At 38.5% G+C, this 15,316-nt stretch overlaps 2 protein-coding genes across 6 annotated transcripts in view; one reads left to right on the plus strand and one right to left on the minus strand.

Moving 5' to 3' along the window:
* COL6A6 (collagen type VI alpha 6 chain) overlaps nt 1-11,275 on the plus strand; it is a 154,380-nt gene extending 143,105 nt beyond the window's left edge. For all 5 annotated transcript variants that reach the window (XM_015445075.4, XM_005545737.5, XM_045385155.3 and 2 more), the window contains one exon: nt 9,380-11,275. In XM_015445075.4, the coding sequence (XP_015300561.3) occupies nt 9,380-9,569 (190 nt within the window). In that variant the 3' untranslated portion in view covers nt 9,570-11,275. The remainder of the gene's footprint in view (nt 1-9,379) is intronic.
* Nucleotides 11,276-13,118: 1,843 nt separating this feature from the next.
* PIK3R4 (phosphoinositide-3-kinase regulatory subunit 4) overlaps nt 13,119-15,316 on the minus strand; it is a 73,746-nt gene continuing 71,548 nt past the window's right edge. The window contains exons 18-20 of the mRNA XM_005545738.4: nt 15,151-15,239; nt 14,781-14,889; nt 13,119-13,665 (exon numbers count right to left, since the gene is read on the minus strand). Of these exons, the coding sequence (XP_005545795.2) occupies nt 13,495-13,665; nt 14,781-14,889; nt 15,151-15,239 (369 nt within the window). The 3' untranslated portion in view covers nt 13,119-13,494. The remainder of the gene's footprint in view (nt 13,666-14,780; nt 14,890-15,150; nt 15,240-15,316) is intronic.

The following is a 15,316-nucleotide window of genomic DNA, read 5'->3' on the forward strand; positions in this document are numbered from 1 at the left end:
TAATATATCTAACTTTTGGGATTACAAAAAAGTTGACTTGTTAACAGCACTATGAAAATAAAACATTTCACCTGGTGATTTTAACAGAAAAAGTTCTAAGACTATAAATATTAATAAATATTTTTGATTTATTTAAATACGAGAAAAGACATCAAACAAAAATAATCTTGTATTATTAAAAAATGAAGCCTTGGACTTTAAGGAAAGAAAGGTGATACTAAAAAAAGAGGGTATTAGTAATGTAAGTCACAGGGAGATAAATGGAGTTAAAAGATTCTAGGAGCTTGTATCATTTGAGCTGGGGGTTAGGCTATTGAAAAACTTGAGATGCTTAAAAATGCATTACAAATTTTTAAGGGCACACATGAAAAAGGAAAATAGAAATTAGCTAACTAACAAAAATCTAGTGAGGTAAAATAGGATAGAAAACAAGAATGTAATAAATATTTTTTTAAATAAAAAGCCAAGAAAAAAAAAGTTTCTTTAAAAAGGCCAAAAACAGCAGAATCAAGTCCATTTAAATATGTGTGTAATCATGAAAAAAAAAAAAATATGAACATGCCAGTTACAATCAGCGATTGATGGATTTGATTTTAAAAACAAAATAAAATCCAGCTTTGCCCGGGCACGGTGGCTCACGCCTATAATCCCAGCACTTTGGGAGGCTGAGGCAGGTGGATCACCTGAGGTCTGCAGTTCGAGACCAGCCTGGCCAACATGGTGAAACTTCATCTCTACTAACAATACAAGAAATTAGCCGGGCGTAGTGGCAGCCATGTGTAATCCCAGCTACTCGGGAGGCTGAGGCAAGAGAATCACTTGAACCCAGGGGGCAGAGGTTGCAGTGAGCCAAGATTGCACCACTGCACTCCAGTCTTGAGGACAAGAGCAAAACTCTGTCTCAAAAAATAAAGAAATAATAAAATCCAGCTTCAACTGCTTTCAAGACACACATCCACAATATAAGGAAATGGAGAGGCAGAAAGTAAAATGATGGAAAAAAACATACTGGGCAAATATATCAAAAATAAAGGTAGAATAGCTATATTTATATCAGATAATATATACTTTTAAATAAAACCATTTCATAGGGATAAAGAGGATGACTACATGACGACAAAGTGTTAAATTTATGAGGAAGATAAAACAATTTTAAATTGATAAGAGGGTCGTAAAATCTTAAAATATACAAAAGAGAAACTGAAAAACCACAAGGAGAAATTGTCAGTGAACCATCATCAAAATTTGAGATTTCATTACACTAGTTTGAATATTGATAGGTGAAGTAGACAAAAATGAGTAATGATATAAAAGATTTAAACATAAGTAATAAACCATTTAGTAGATACATGCAGAACCCTGCACAGAAAAATTAGACATATGGATATTAACAACTGTTAAGGTGGAGTGTTTACAAGTGTTCCTTGTGCAACTTCTAACTTATAAAGCAAGTGTCAACAAATCTCTGAGAACTGGTGTCATACTAGTCCACATTGTCTGACCACAGTGCAACTAAGTTAGAAATTAATAACAATATTTTAGGCTGGGCACGGTGCTCACGCCTCTAATCCCAGCACTCTGGGAGGCTGAGGTGGGTGAATCACCTGAGGTCAGGAGTTCAAGGCCAGCCTGGCCAACATGGTGAAACCCCATCTCTACGAACAATACAAAAATTAGCCAGGTGTGATGGCACACACCTGTAATCCCAGCTACTTGGGAGACTGAGAAGGAGGGTTACTCCAACTCAGGAGGCAGAGGTTGCAGTGAGCCAAGATCACATCACCGCACTCCAGCCTGGGCAACAGAGTGAGACTCTGTCTCAAAATAAATAAATAAATAAATAAATAAATAAATAAATAAATAAATAAATAAAATAATGTTTTAAAAGCCTATACATTTTTAAATCAGCTTTCTCAATAATGGGACAAAAAATTATAGTGAAAAGTTAAAAATACTTAGAACTGTATAACAATCAAAATGCTATATGTCAAAACTTGTAGGATGCACCAAAGTCATGATTTAGGGAATTTTATCTTAATTCTCATGTGAGGAAAGTTTTTTAAATTCAAAACACTAATGAGCTAAGCATTGATCTGAAGATGTTATATATTTGAAAAAACAGACTATATCCAAAGAAATGAATATAATGAGTAGACTTAATGTTTTTTTTAAAATTAACATATAAAAGAGTATCAACAAAGGCAAAGTCAGTTCTTTCAAAACTTAAGAATGTGCATATATATTGTATCTTTAGCACATATGAATATTACCTTTTAAAAATTAGAAATAAGTGAAATCAAATGGGAGTGTCTTTATTTCTGTGGTAAATTATTCTGTACAAACCCACATATACATTACTCAGCCACCAACCACAATCAAATGTGTACCAGCACCTGGACCCACACTTAGGCAAATACCTTTGGCGATGTGCCTACTTTTATTGTGTGATGTGTGCATTTCTGCATGGTAATCAAGGCCAGGGAGGCACTCCTATTGCAGAAGCCCCAGCTCTGTCACCTCTGAGAAGCCTCCACCTGGAATCTCTTGCTTACCTTGACAGATGAGCTGTCCGGGGAACTGTCCAGCAGCAAATAATTCCTGAAGTCACACCTAAAACAGGCCTGTGAAGTAAGTCCAGGAAGAGCAGGGCTCCCCATGCTGCAGGTGTCTGGCAGCTTGGAAAAGGGATATAGACAAGATGCTGTGCATGTGACTCTTGCCGAGGACAGCGTCTTTGGCATGGAGGGTACATTAAAACTGGTGCTAAAGCAGTGTTTTCAGCGAGTCAGGCTAAGTGCTACAAGCTGGTTAGCTTGCACAGGGCCTGGGTGCTCAGTAGGGCACAGCACTTGGGATTTAGTGCTCTGCAGTCACTATTAATGTTATTTTTGAATTTGAGTTTTATAGTGAAGTCCAATGGGATAATAAAGCACGTGCTGGGGAGTCAGGACCTGGAGCCTTGGTTCACTTGCCAGTCCACCTCCCTCCACTTCCCCAGAACTGGTTCTCACAGACCACTGTGTATCTCCCAGCTCCCTGGGGTTCCCCCGCCCCACCCTCCCCTAGACTGGGAGACAGGGTCAGTTATGCTCCCACAGTCTTGGGACAGGAAAGCAGCAGCCATCCACCCCAAGCTGGCAGTGCCACAATGCATTTGTCTTTTGCCCACCTATATCTAGGCACCCAGCATGTCCCAGCAAAGAGGCTGCAACACTCTACAGCAAGCTTGTCCAATCTGTCGCCCACAGGCTGCATGAGGCTCAGGACAGCTTTGAATGTAGCCTAACACAAATTTGCAAACTTTCTTAAAACATGAGATTTTTTTGTGATTAAAAAAAATTTTTTTTTAACTCATCAGCTATTGTTAGCGTTCGTGTATTTTATGTGTGACCCAAGACAGTTCTTCTTCCAGTGTCGCCCAGGGAAGCCAAGAGACTGGACACCCCTGCTGTAGAGGATCACCCCTCTGCCGCAGGTTGGGATGGCCAGCCAAGAGAAGGGGCGAGATGTCTGGCTCAACTTCTGGCTGTTGGGAAAAGGAACTCAAGAGCCGGCCACACACCAAGTAAAGGGGATGGGGAAAGCATTTTGAATGACAGATAGAAACCTCCATGGTACATGGAGAGATCACAGAAGGAAGAAAGCTTTTTTCCCTGCTTTTAGACTTAAGGGCCTCAATTTGCATTTTGCCTTCAGCTCTCCACATATGTAGCCAGCCATGACTGCAACAAGGACACATGTGGGAGCCAATCTATGCAATTAAAAGGCATTTTTGAAAACCACTCCTACCATGCTTTCTGTTGCAGAGAAATATGAGTGGGAGGAGGGGATCCACAGTGCTTTTGGACAGGAAGTTTCTTCCTCTTTCGCCACACTGCCCCAGATACACTGGATGCTCAGCTTCTCCTATGTATTTGAAATGGTGAAATGTCAGCAAATGGCTGGGGCATCAAGGAATTGAGACATGAAATCCATACCACTGTCTGTGCATTCCCCAGGCCTTCTCTAAGTGACCAAAGACTCTAATCAAAAGTTATGAGCCACACAGCTGCTTCTGAAACTCCTTGCCTGAGCCATTCAAGAGAGGTGAGGCAGAACTGAAAACACAGGATTGAGGGAGATGAGAATACCTGCTAGGGAAGAGGTCTGGATATAGAGACTCATCAGGTCCTTGGAATGACTTGCATAGGAATTAGGTCATTCTGTGAGATTATGAGAAATACATGTAGAAGCTGGTGCTTATCAGATAGAAAAGGAAGGAGCCGAATCAAACCACAAGCTACCAAGGAGACAAACGGCCCACGAGGGCAAGAGAGCAGGGCACCCTCTTTATATAAGCACTTAGATCTGCTCAGAAACAATAAAGGCAGAAAGCCACCTTTTTATTGCTTCATCCAGCCAAGGAAGAAACTTTGCCAGACTTTAAAGCAGTGACAGGCCAGAGCCAGAACAACTGAATGGTAGAAATGGACACCATCACTAATGCCATATGAATAATGCATCTGTTATAATTCTGCTTTCCAACGTATGTTTTCTGGACACACCAAATGTGAAAGAATTCTGGAAATAGAAGCAATCTTGTCTGTATTTTCTATTTCAGTCCATCTAGTCAACTAATAAATGCAGCATGGCTGACTCTTGAATATCTGCATAGATGGAGGAGTCTGATCACAGAGAACTATAATTAATCCTACCTCGCCTTATCTAGAATTTGTCACATCCATCTTTCCACAGACTTTACTAGAGCTGAGCACAAGTTGCAAAATAGACAATTTCATTCTTTGCCTTGACAACCTATTGTTGAACGTACCAATCAGCAAAGAATTATTTGAACAATATACAGTAGGATAAAGAGAAATACAGTCTTGTAATTCTCAAACTGAGTAATCAAATGATTTTTTTCTTTTCTTTTCTTTTTTTTTTCTTTTTTTTTTTTTTTTTGGGAGATGGAGTCTCGCTCTGTCACCCAGGCTGGAGTTCAGTGGCATGATCTCGGCTCACTGCAACCTCTGCCTCCCGGGTTCAAGAAATTCTCCTGCCTCAGCCTCCTGAATAGCTGGGACTACAGGCACGTGCCACCACACCCGGCTAATTTTTTCTATTTTTAGTAGAGATGGAGTTTCACAATATTAGCCAGGATGGTCTTGATCTCCTGACCTCGTGATCTGCCTGCCTCAGCCTCCCAAAGTGCTGGGATTACAGGCGTCAGCCACCATTGTCCGGCCCAAATGATTTTTATTAAATGATTATTGCTGGGGTGTGGTGGCTCACACCTGTAATCCCAGCACCTTGGGAGGCTGAGTCGGGCAAATCAGGAGGTCAAGAGATCGAGACTATCCTGGCCAACATGGTGAAACCCCGTCCCTACTAAAAATACAAAAATTAGCTGGGTGTGCTGGCGCACACCTGTAGTCCCAGCTACTCGGGAGGCTGAGACAGGAGAATTACCTGAATTGGGAGCCTAGGGTTGCGGTGAGCCAGAATTGCACCACTGCACTCCAGCCTGGCAACAGAGCGAGACTGTCCCCAAAAAAATTAAATTAAAAATAAATAAATAAATAAATAAATAAATAAATAAGGCATGGTGGCAGGCACCTGTAATCCCAGCTACTCAGGAGGCTAAGGCAGGAGAATCACTTGAACCCAGGAGGCAGAGGTTGCAGTGAGCCGAGATCACGCCACTGCACTCCAGCCTGGGTGACAGAGAGAGACTCCATCTCAAAAAAAAAAAAAAAAAGAAAAAAGAAAAAAAAACGAGTACTAACTCCTACATATAACACAGTGAAAAATGGAAATTCAAAGATATGGTATTAATGTTCAACCTTTTGAGAATAAAAATATTTGAGAGGGGAAAAAAGATAGCAATATCATGCTATACAAGCACTTACTAATTTAACAATTTTTTCTTAAAGATGGGGAGGGAGATAACATAACTAGACCTGCCATAAAAGAAAACAAAGGACCTAATGGAAAAGGGAGCGGGGGGGCAGGGGTTGCGGGGGTGGGGGGCAGCGTGAAGGGGCTAGGGAAGAGTCCAGTAAAGATAAGACCATGAAAACAATGTGCTTCAGACTCAAAATAATGCCCTTCCCATGATCAGTGGAGCCATGTTCTATGCATACAATCGTCACTTTGGGGAATGAGTTTATAACGTTCAGTCTGGAAGATAATAAGGAAATGCTGGGATAGCGCATGGGTGGCTCACTCCTGTAATCCCAGCACTTTGGGAGGCCAAGGCAACAAGACTGCTTGACCCCAGGGGTTCAAGACCAGCCTGGGCAACATAGTGAGACCTCAGCTCTCCAAAAATAAAACAATTGGCCAGGTGTGGAGGCACGCACCTGTAGTCCCAGCCATTCGGGAGGCTGAGGCAGGAAGATCACTTGAGCCTAGGAGATCTGGACTGCAGTGAGCTATGATGGCAACACTGCACTCCAGCCTGGATGACAGAGTGAGACCTCGTATCAAATAAATATATATAACATTATATTTGTATGTTATATATAATATGTATATATATACACACACACACTGGGAAGAGCAAAAATGAAGAGAGATGTGAGAAAATTGTATTTGCAGTGAAATTTAGCCATGGCTGCTGTTCTTGGTAGATGTTAATAATATATTTGTATATTATACATTATATTTGTATATTATATAATATATATTTTTTATATATATACATACACACACGCATACTGGGAAGAGCAAAATGAAGGGAGATGTGAGAAATTTGTATTTGCAGTGAAATTTAGCCATGGTTGCTATTCTTGGTAGATGTTAATAATATATTTGTATATTATGTATATTATACATTATATTTGTATATTATATATAATATATATATACACACACATACACACACATACTGGGAAGAGCAACATGAAGGGAGATGTGAGAAATTTGTATTTGCAGTGAAATTTAGCCATGGCTGCTGTTCTTGGTAGATGTTTGTTGATCAACTTATTACATCTCTGATAACACTGATGGAAGTGAACTGAGATATATGTTGGAATTTGAGTTTCAGAAGCCGAGATATGTAGTATACAATGCATGGAGGCTTTGGAGTCTATGTAACATGAGTTGGCATGGTTTTTTTTTGTTGTTTGAATGCTTCCTTTCTTCTTAACTCTGTTTATATGTGGAAGAAATAGTGTGTGTTTCTATGTGTGTGAGAAGTGAAATAACTTTAATTTTAAATTTGTTCTATATCTTTCACTATACTCATTTTCTAAATACTGATTTTTTTGAGAGATCAGATTTTATAGCTGGTAAAAACAGAAAAATAAGAAAGGGATCACAATGAATATTACCACTGTTTTGGTTTCAATGTTTTGAAGTTCTCTTCAGTCCTCCTGTATTAGTCTTTGCATTGCTATAAAGGAATAGCTGAGACGGGGTGATTTATAAAGAAAAGATGTTTATTTGGCTCACGTTTCTGCAGACCATACAAACACGGCACCAGCATCTGCTCAGCTTCTAGTGAGGCCTCAGGAAGCTTTTACTCATGGTGGAAGATGAAGGGAGAGCAGGCACATCACATGGCAAGAGAGGGAGCAAGAGAGAGAAGGTTCCAGGCTCTTTTTAAACAACCAGCTCTCACATGAACTAAGAGTGAGAATTCACTCATTACCACAAAAACAGCACCAAGCTATTCATGAGGGCTCCACCCCCATGACTCAAACACCTCCTACTAGGCCCACCTCTTAACACTGGAAGTCACATTTCAACATGAGATTTGGAGGGGACATCCAAATCATATCACCTCCCTTGACTGTAATTCAGCTAATTGCTCAAGTTTATCAGTATTAAGAAGCCTCTCTCTCTTCATACCACCAGCTTTCATGCATTCATCCTACAAATATTTATGAAGAGCCTGCTGCACCAGGCTCTCATACCTTAGCCGTCCGGCCTGCCCCAAGCCATCTGTGTTCCTATAGTTCTATACCCATTTCCAGGTGTTTCTGGTAGTATGAAATTTATCTCACTTTCTTACTCCAAATATGTTGATAGTTCTCCATAGTGTCCTGAATAAAACCCCAGTTCAATGGCAGTAACATTGAACTCGGTCTCGGAACAGTTGGGTTATAGTTCCGGCTCTGCCATTGACCTTCACCTCAATGCACTTCAGTTTCCTCATCTGTAACCAACAGAGCACCATGGTAACTAGTCTAGGGGACTTCAGTTGTTACTCACAACAGAAATCATTTTTCATTCCCATTTTACACCTGAAGAAACAAGAGTCACTCTAGTTAAATGATTTGCCCAGAGCTGTTCGGCTAGGGGCTAGAATATAAGAATGTAAGAAAGTGAACCCAAAGCTCTTTCCACAACATCCCTGTATATAGGATTGTCTGAAACGGCTCCCTTTTTGTACTGGCTGATACAGTAGCCACCAGCTATATGTGGTTATTTAATTAAAATTAAATCTCAGTTCCTCAGTCACACTAACTACTTTTCAAGTGCCATGCTGCCATATAGGCAGTACAGATTCTCAGACACTTCTGTCAGCACAGGTTTTTTCAGACAGGCTCTAAGTTCTAGTTAGCACTTGGCTTCTATGATTCCCGGATTTCTCAACCTGTCCTGCGAGTCCTACCAGGGTCTGACTCCAGCTCCTCTTTACTGTTGGGTTACTCATGACTCCTAGCCAGGCTCTTGATGTGCCTGCCAGACTGGGCTCTATTTCTATGTCCCCCATTGTACCTAACACCATGCCTTCTATTAAGCAGAGAGTAAACATATGGATGGATAGATGGACCTATGGAAGAAAGGAAGAGAGGAAAGAAGGGAGTGGCATACATTCATGCTTTCATTAGTCAAATACTTATTGAGTGACTGCTATGTGTTAAGCACTTTTAGGTTCCTGAGATTACTAGAGTGAACAGACAAGATCTCATGAACTTTCTGTCTGGTTGGGTGGAAAAGTGGGGAACAGATCATAAAGAAGTTTACAGGTAAATAAAAGTTCAGATAGTGCCAAGTGTTATAAAGAAAATAGCATGATGTGCTGAGGCACTGGAAGTAGGAGTGGATCTGGGAAAACTATAGATATGGTGGTCTGTGATGAGGTACTGTTATGAACCCAAATCTAAATAATCTGAAGGACCATCCTTGGTAGATCTGAGTGGTACATATTCCATGAAGAAACTTTGCTGCTGAAATAATACTTTTGCATACTTTGATGAGATGTATCATTTGTCAGCTTCTGATATATGAGCCAATGTAAGTACCCAGTTTAATAATTTTAAAATTACCCTGGAGGAAGGCTGCAACAAAGAAATGGGTGAAACAATTAATTTAGTAAGACAGATTAATATGTAGTCTATTAAAGTTGAAATGGCATTTATCTTCTATGATGTTCTCTTTTGTTGTATAGCTTTGTTCCTGGACCATATAAAGCTACCCTCAAAGAAGATATATTACAGAAGGCAAAATTCTTTCAAGATAAAAAATATCTTTCAAGAGTAGCAAGAAGTGGCAGAGATGATGCTATTCAAAATTTTATCAGAAACACCTCCCATACCTTTAAGAATGGAAGAAGGGTGACAAAAAGTGTTCCCAAATGACGTGGTAAAAAAAAAAAAAAATGCTTGAACAACTTAGCCTTAGGAAGCATAGTAAGACTCTGGACTTAAATAATAACTAAATCTGCTGCCAGAACTCAAGCAACAGTTTGTAGGTTATCAGGTGACTTGACCCCCTGCATTCATTGGTATTAAGATATATCTTGTTCATTTATTTGACCACTCCTGACAATTCCAGCACTCTACAACTGATACGTTCAAGAACTGTTTCATTAGAAGACAGAAGAATGAAAGAAGTGTTTTGAAAAGTCTAATGGAGATATAAATTGAAGGTAAAATTTATATGATGTATGCATATGTGTACATGAGTCAATGTTAATTCTTTTATCTCTGTCCAGTTCATTTCCTGCAAACCCATCCTCCTTTCCTAATTTAGTAATGTCTAACGCTCATCTATTTAATCAAAGTTATTTTTAAATGTTTTAAGCTACTCCAAAATTTACCCTAGAAATGGATGCTGTTTATATGTCATATTTTTAAAATTTGACCTTCTATTCCATTTAAACACACCACTGTGGGAGTTGTTTGCTTGGACTGATGAGAAGAGGGTAATTTTCTCCATCTCTAAATCCTCCTAAACTCACTGAAAAACTCATTAATTCCCACAGAACATAAATTATTGCTTTTGAGCTGGAAGTTTTCTCTTCATTAGGAAGCTTACTGCCATTTTGATGGAGCTTGAAGCCATTTTGATGGAATTCTAGTCTGTCTTTCCTGTTATGGTCATTTATTAATTTTCACTAATTCATATATGCTTTAGACAAGGAGAGTCAAGACACAACTTGTCATAGATGAAGCTCTGAGTTACTTTTACCCATCAGGTAGCTGTTTAGTCAATAATAAACAGCACCAAAACAGGATTGGCAGAGCTCTTAAAAACAGCCTTAAATACACGCTGAGTTTAGAAAAATGTAAGAAAATAATTGTTTTAATCTACAAATTCATATGCAGTTGCAGAGATGCAAAAGAGATCAGAGTAAAAGTATGAAAGGTTTTAGAAGTACCTAGTCTCTAGTAGCATGCTCTGATAGCTGTGTCCTCATCTGCATTTAATTTTTATTTTTATGATAGGGCTGATATTTTCAACAACTAAACACCCGAAGTATTATAGCATTATTTAATTTAAACACAGTGTTCAGACCTTACCTCAGTCTAAGAGCTGGCTCCACAGTTGGTAGCAATGGCCCTGTTAGGCAGACTGTCCCCCTCTTTGGGAATGGCAAGAAGCCCTGCTTGGATGCATGGAGTGGATGGATACTGACACCAAGGACATTCAGATTTTCTTTCCTATACCTATTTTCATAAAACTTGGAAAGACAAACTATTCTGCAGCATTTTTTAAAAACCACTTCTGCCATTCTTACTTAGGTAAATCCAGAGATAGCACCTAATGTCTTCAGAGGAGACAGAAGTTCAAGGAGTTAAATGTCACATTCATACTCAGGTAGCAGAGAAGAATAAAACACATCAGGTTTGCTTCATCTATCCTAAGTGGTGCTTAGAGGTTCAGGAAAAATGTCTCAAGTACAGGAAATTAATGAGCAATATTTACAATGTATTTTAATAAAAGGGATTTTTCTAGTTAACTCTGAGTTAAGCACAAACTTTTCTTTTGTTAATTGTTGGAAATACCATTAAGATGTATTTGTCTGTTTTTCTGCATTGGCAAGTAAAGAACACCAAACAAATATTCCCTTGGTGACAGATTATTTTTAGCATTTTGGGCCATCTTTTGAATCACTAATAGGTGAGAGCTCTGAAGCATGCTGCAAATAGAAGTTCCTTTTTAAAAATGCCTAATATTAGTATTTTCCCTGATTTACCTCTTTCTCCTAAAAGTAGAAACAGCAAAAATTAAGTTGAATATAAATGTAATAAAGCTATATTTAACCCAAGAATCACACAAGCAGGATGCTTCTTGGTTTAAAAATGTGAATTAATCGACTGTAAAGGAACTGCCTCCCGTTATCTCTGCACTCAGCTATGACTCAAACTTATTTTTTTTAAGTAGAGGTCAAAAGAAGATGCAACTTAACATGGCATCAGATTGTAATACTTAGCATTCAACCAAATAACTTTTTTCCAAAACTGGGGCTTTTCTGTGGGGCAAGGGGACAGAGAAGAATGGGTAGTAGCAGGAGATAAGGGGAGAAAAGGATCATATCTCTGTCAGCCCACTCCATTTTTTTTTCTTAGCATTTCCCACATTTATCAGCCTTACAGCTTATCTAATGGCTCCAGGCTGAAGTCCAATCTCAGCATTACAGTTTCTATATAAAAAAAAATTTTCCCCAACCCCCTGCAGACTCTAAATCTGACTTAGTGGCTAGAAACCCTATAAATATGGTTTTGGCAGACATTAAGGGGAAACAAAGGCAAGGCAACATGACAATGCCAAATTTGAAGCTATCTAGGCCTAGTTAGTCCATCATTCCTAACTTTGACGTTTCTGAATGACTGGCATTTTCTGACAGTTTTGTTGTTTACCTGTCTAAAAACTAAGTGCAGCTGGCTCTGTATCTGAACTCCACATCCATGAGTTCAACCATGGATAAAAAGTATTCAGAAAAAGATGTTTGTGTCTGTACTGAACATGTACAGACGTTTTTCTTTTCATTCTCTAAACAATACAGTATAACAACTATTTATATAGCATTTATAGTGTATTATATCACAAGTGATGTAGAAATAATTTAAAGTATATGAGAAGATGTGTGTAGATTATCTGCAAATACAACATCATTTTATGTAAGAGACTAGAGCATCTGTGGCTTTTGTTATCCTTGGGAGGTCCTGGAACCAATGCCCCAGAGATACCTAGGGATGATTGTATTGAATCATGAAACTAGATACATGCTTTGTAAACTACATGTACTGTAACTTAATTATATAATTATAAAAATACAGAAAATTCTTAGCGTATTTCTAAGCAAGCAGGCTTTTCTCTTGGCTGAGATTTTTATAGACTCATGTAACTAATTTTAAACTAAAATATTCTGAATACCATAAACCCTTCTACAAGTGGATGAGAATTAAATATGGAGACAGTCTGTATGCAAATAGTAATCCATAACCTTGAAGGGTTTTATCTTAGTGGAAAAGACCAATTTTGGCCTTTTAAAAATGTATATTTTTGGTGTACTTTTAACTTTATTTTTCTTTTTCATGCATTCAATAGTCTATACTGGATAAAAGCAACCTGTTGGGCCAAGTGTCAGAATTTATGGTACAGCCCATAAAAAATAATGATGGCCAAGAGGAGGCATACTTGTATAACTAATATGCAGGAAATCAATTCTATAATGTTAAATAACTAATAAGGCAGACTGTAAAACACACAAGAAAGAGCAGAAAGAGCACAATATTTAGAGTCCAGAGATTTGGACCTAACGCCTGGTTCTGTCACTGATTCCTTGTGACATCGAGTCCATTTCTTCACCTTAGAACAAATGCTGCTGGAGAGATTATTCCTCTGCTTAAATTTACCATTTAAAAACACCACCAAAAACACAAACACTTAGGATGCACGAATACAGTTTAACTGCTTTGAATAGCATTTTTAATAGCAAAAATGTGTTTATACCTATAATAGCTTACAACCATCTTTTCAACCATCTTTTTCAATACAAAATAAACATTCATTTTCATATTTTATATTTCTCACCTCTATAACATATACAATAAAAATCCCAGACATTGTTGGCTGGCTGATTCTTGCAAAGAGATGCATAAGTAAACTAGTTAAGTACATCTTAACCATTTTGGGTATCATTTAGTCAGTCATGAAACAGTAATATAGAGACATAATTTTGAAAATTAAGCAAATGAATCTGTTCTCTAGAAATGCCTTTTGAGTTATAGTAGTATATTTATAACTTTATTACAATTTATACAAATCAGTAGGTTTTTATTTCCACACCTTCACAATCCCATCTCTAGAAGCAGTTACAATGAAGCCCTGTGTTGTCTGGAATGTGGCGACATCAGTGATGATGTCGTGATGTCCCACGGGCAGGGACTCTGGGCCCCTTCGAGGGGTGTCATCACTTGGTCCTACTTTCTGCTTATTCTGAATTTCCTGTCAGGGAGCAAGCCAGAAGTTAAAAGTCTGTACCATATTCTTCCTCTCGTCAATAGTCTTTGCTTCTGAGATACTGTTGTATTTAAGTTAACACCTTTTGTAAAGTAGTCATGCTTTCACAAATACACTGAGCAAAAGGAGTAGAAGAGCCAAAAATGACATTCCAGGGTCCTAGTCATTGGATTTCATGAGTAGCCACTTACAGATATGGAAAACTTATTTTAGGTCAATATTCTGTGCATATTAACTTTTGCCAACATCAAAAGAAAAAAGGGATAGAATACAATCAAAAGAGGTATAGCCAGGCACGTTGGGTCACACCTATAATCCCAGCACTTTGGGAGGCCAAGGTCTCCCAAGTCACAAGGTCAGGAGATCGAGACCATCCTGGCCAACATGATGAAACCCCGTCTCTACTAAAAATACAAAACTTAGCCAGGTGTGGTGGCACACACCTGTAGTCCCAGCTCCTTAGGAGGCTGAGGCAGGAGAATCGCTTGAACCCAGGAGGCAGAGGTTGCAGTGAGCAGAGATCGTGCCACTGCACTCCAGCCTGGGCGACAGAGCGAGACTCCGTCTCAAAAAACAAACAAACAAACAAAAAAGTATACATGACCAGAATATAAAAAATACATAGCAGATGTTCTAGCACTTCTAAAGCTCATTAATATTTGTCATGAAGGAAGCACACTTTTATTTATGGAACACCTACTTTGGCCCAGGTACTAAGGGTATATTCTCTCACTTGAAGTTTCTGCCTGAGTCAAGAATACAAACTTTACAGTCCCAAAGCCAGGTTTGAATCCCAGCTTTCTGTTTACTAGCTGTGTGACCTTGAACAAGTTACTTAACCTCACTGTGCCTTTTTCATTTGTAAGAGGATAATAAAAGTGCTTCCTTACGATGTTATAAAGTACATACTGGTCATTTGAGCTATTACTTATATGCACTTTCTTTATGCTTATTTTACCTTAATAAAAGTTAACTTTTTTAATTCAAGAAAAAATAAATTTCCTAAATTTAAAGTACTCCTTGGTCACGTCATTTATTTTAATTCTGTTTACAAAAGCCATGTTTGTGCTTACAAAAGTTGAATGAAAAGACTACAGTACCTGGACAACTTCAGTGCCTTCAATTATTTTCCTGTAGTAGGACACAGATGGGGAACTAGTACTTCCTGCAACAACATAGGACCTTTCTGGGTAGGCCAAGTCCCAAAACCTAGGGAAGAGGAAATAAATGACAACCTTTACAGGACAATGAGAGGAACTAATAATCATTGGCTTATCTTCATCAATGCATTGTTTTTCTTTTGCATTAGAAAAAGAGGTTTTTATAGAACAGCATACCATTGGTTACAAATAAAGTATTAACAGTTGTCCTTATAAGATGATTTTAAACATTACAGTGCCATCAGTATCTGTAATAACATCTTGTAAAAGTATCCATTTTATTCTTTAAGTATTTGTTGAGATCGTGTACCTTATTTTCATATCTGAGCCAGCTGTTAGCAGGATAGGATTTCCATCTGCAGGACTACAGTAGATACCATGGACGCTATGAGGAGAAGACTTAAAAGAAATAAATGTGGAGTCAAAAAAAAGACATCCGTGTATTCCATAAATGATGGTGCTATTTCTAGAGGCAA

Source organism: Macaca fascicularis, chromosome 2 (genome assembly GCF_037993035.2).
Source record: "Macaca fascicularis isolate 582-1 chromosome 2, T2T-MFA8v1.1".
NCBI lineage: Eukaryota > Metazoa > Chordata > Mammalia > Primates > Cercopithecidae > Macaca > Macaca fascicularis.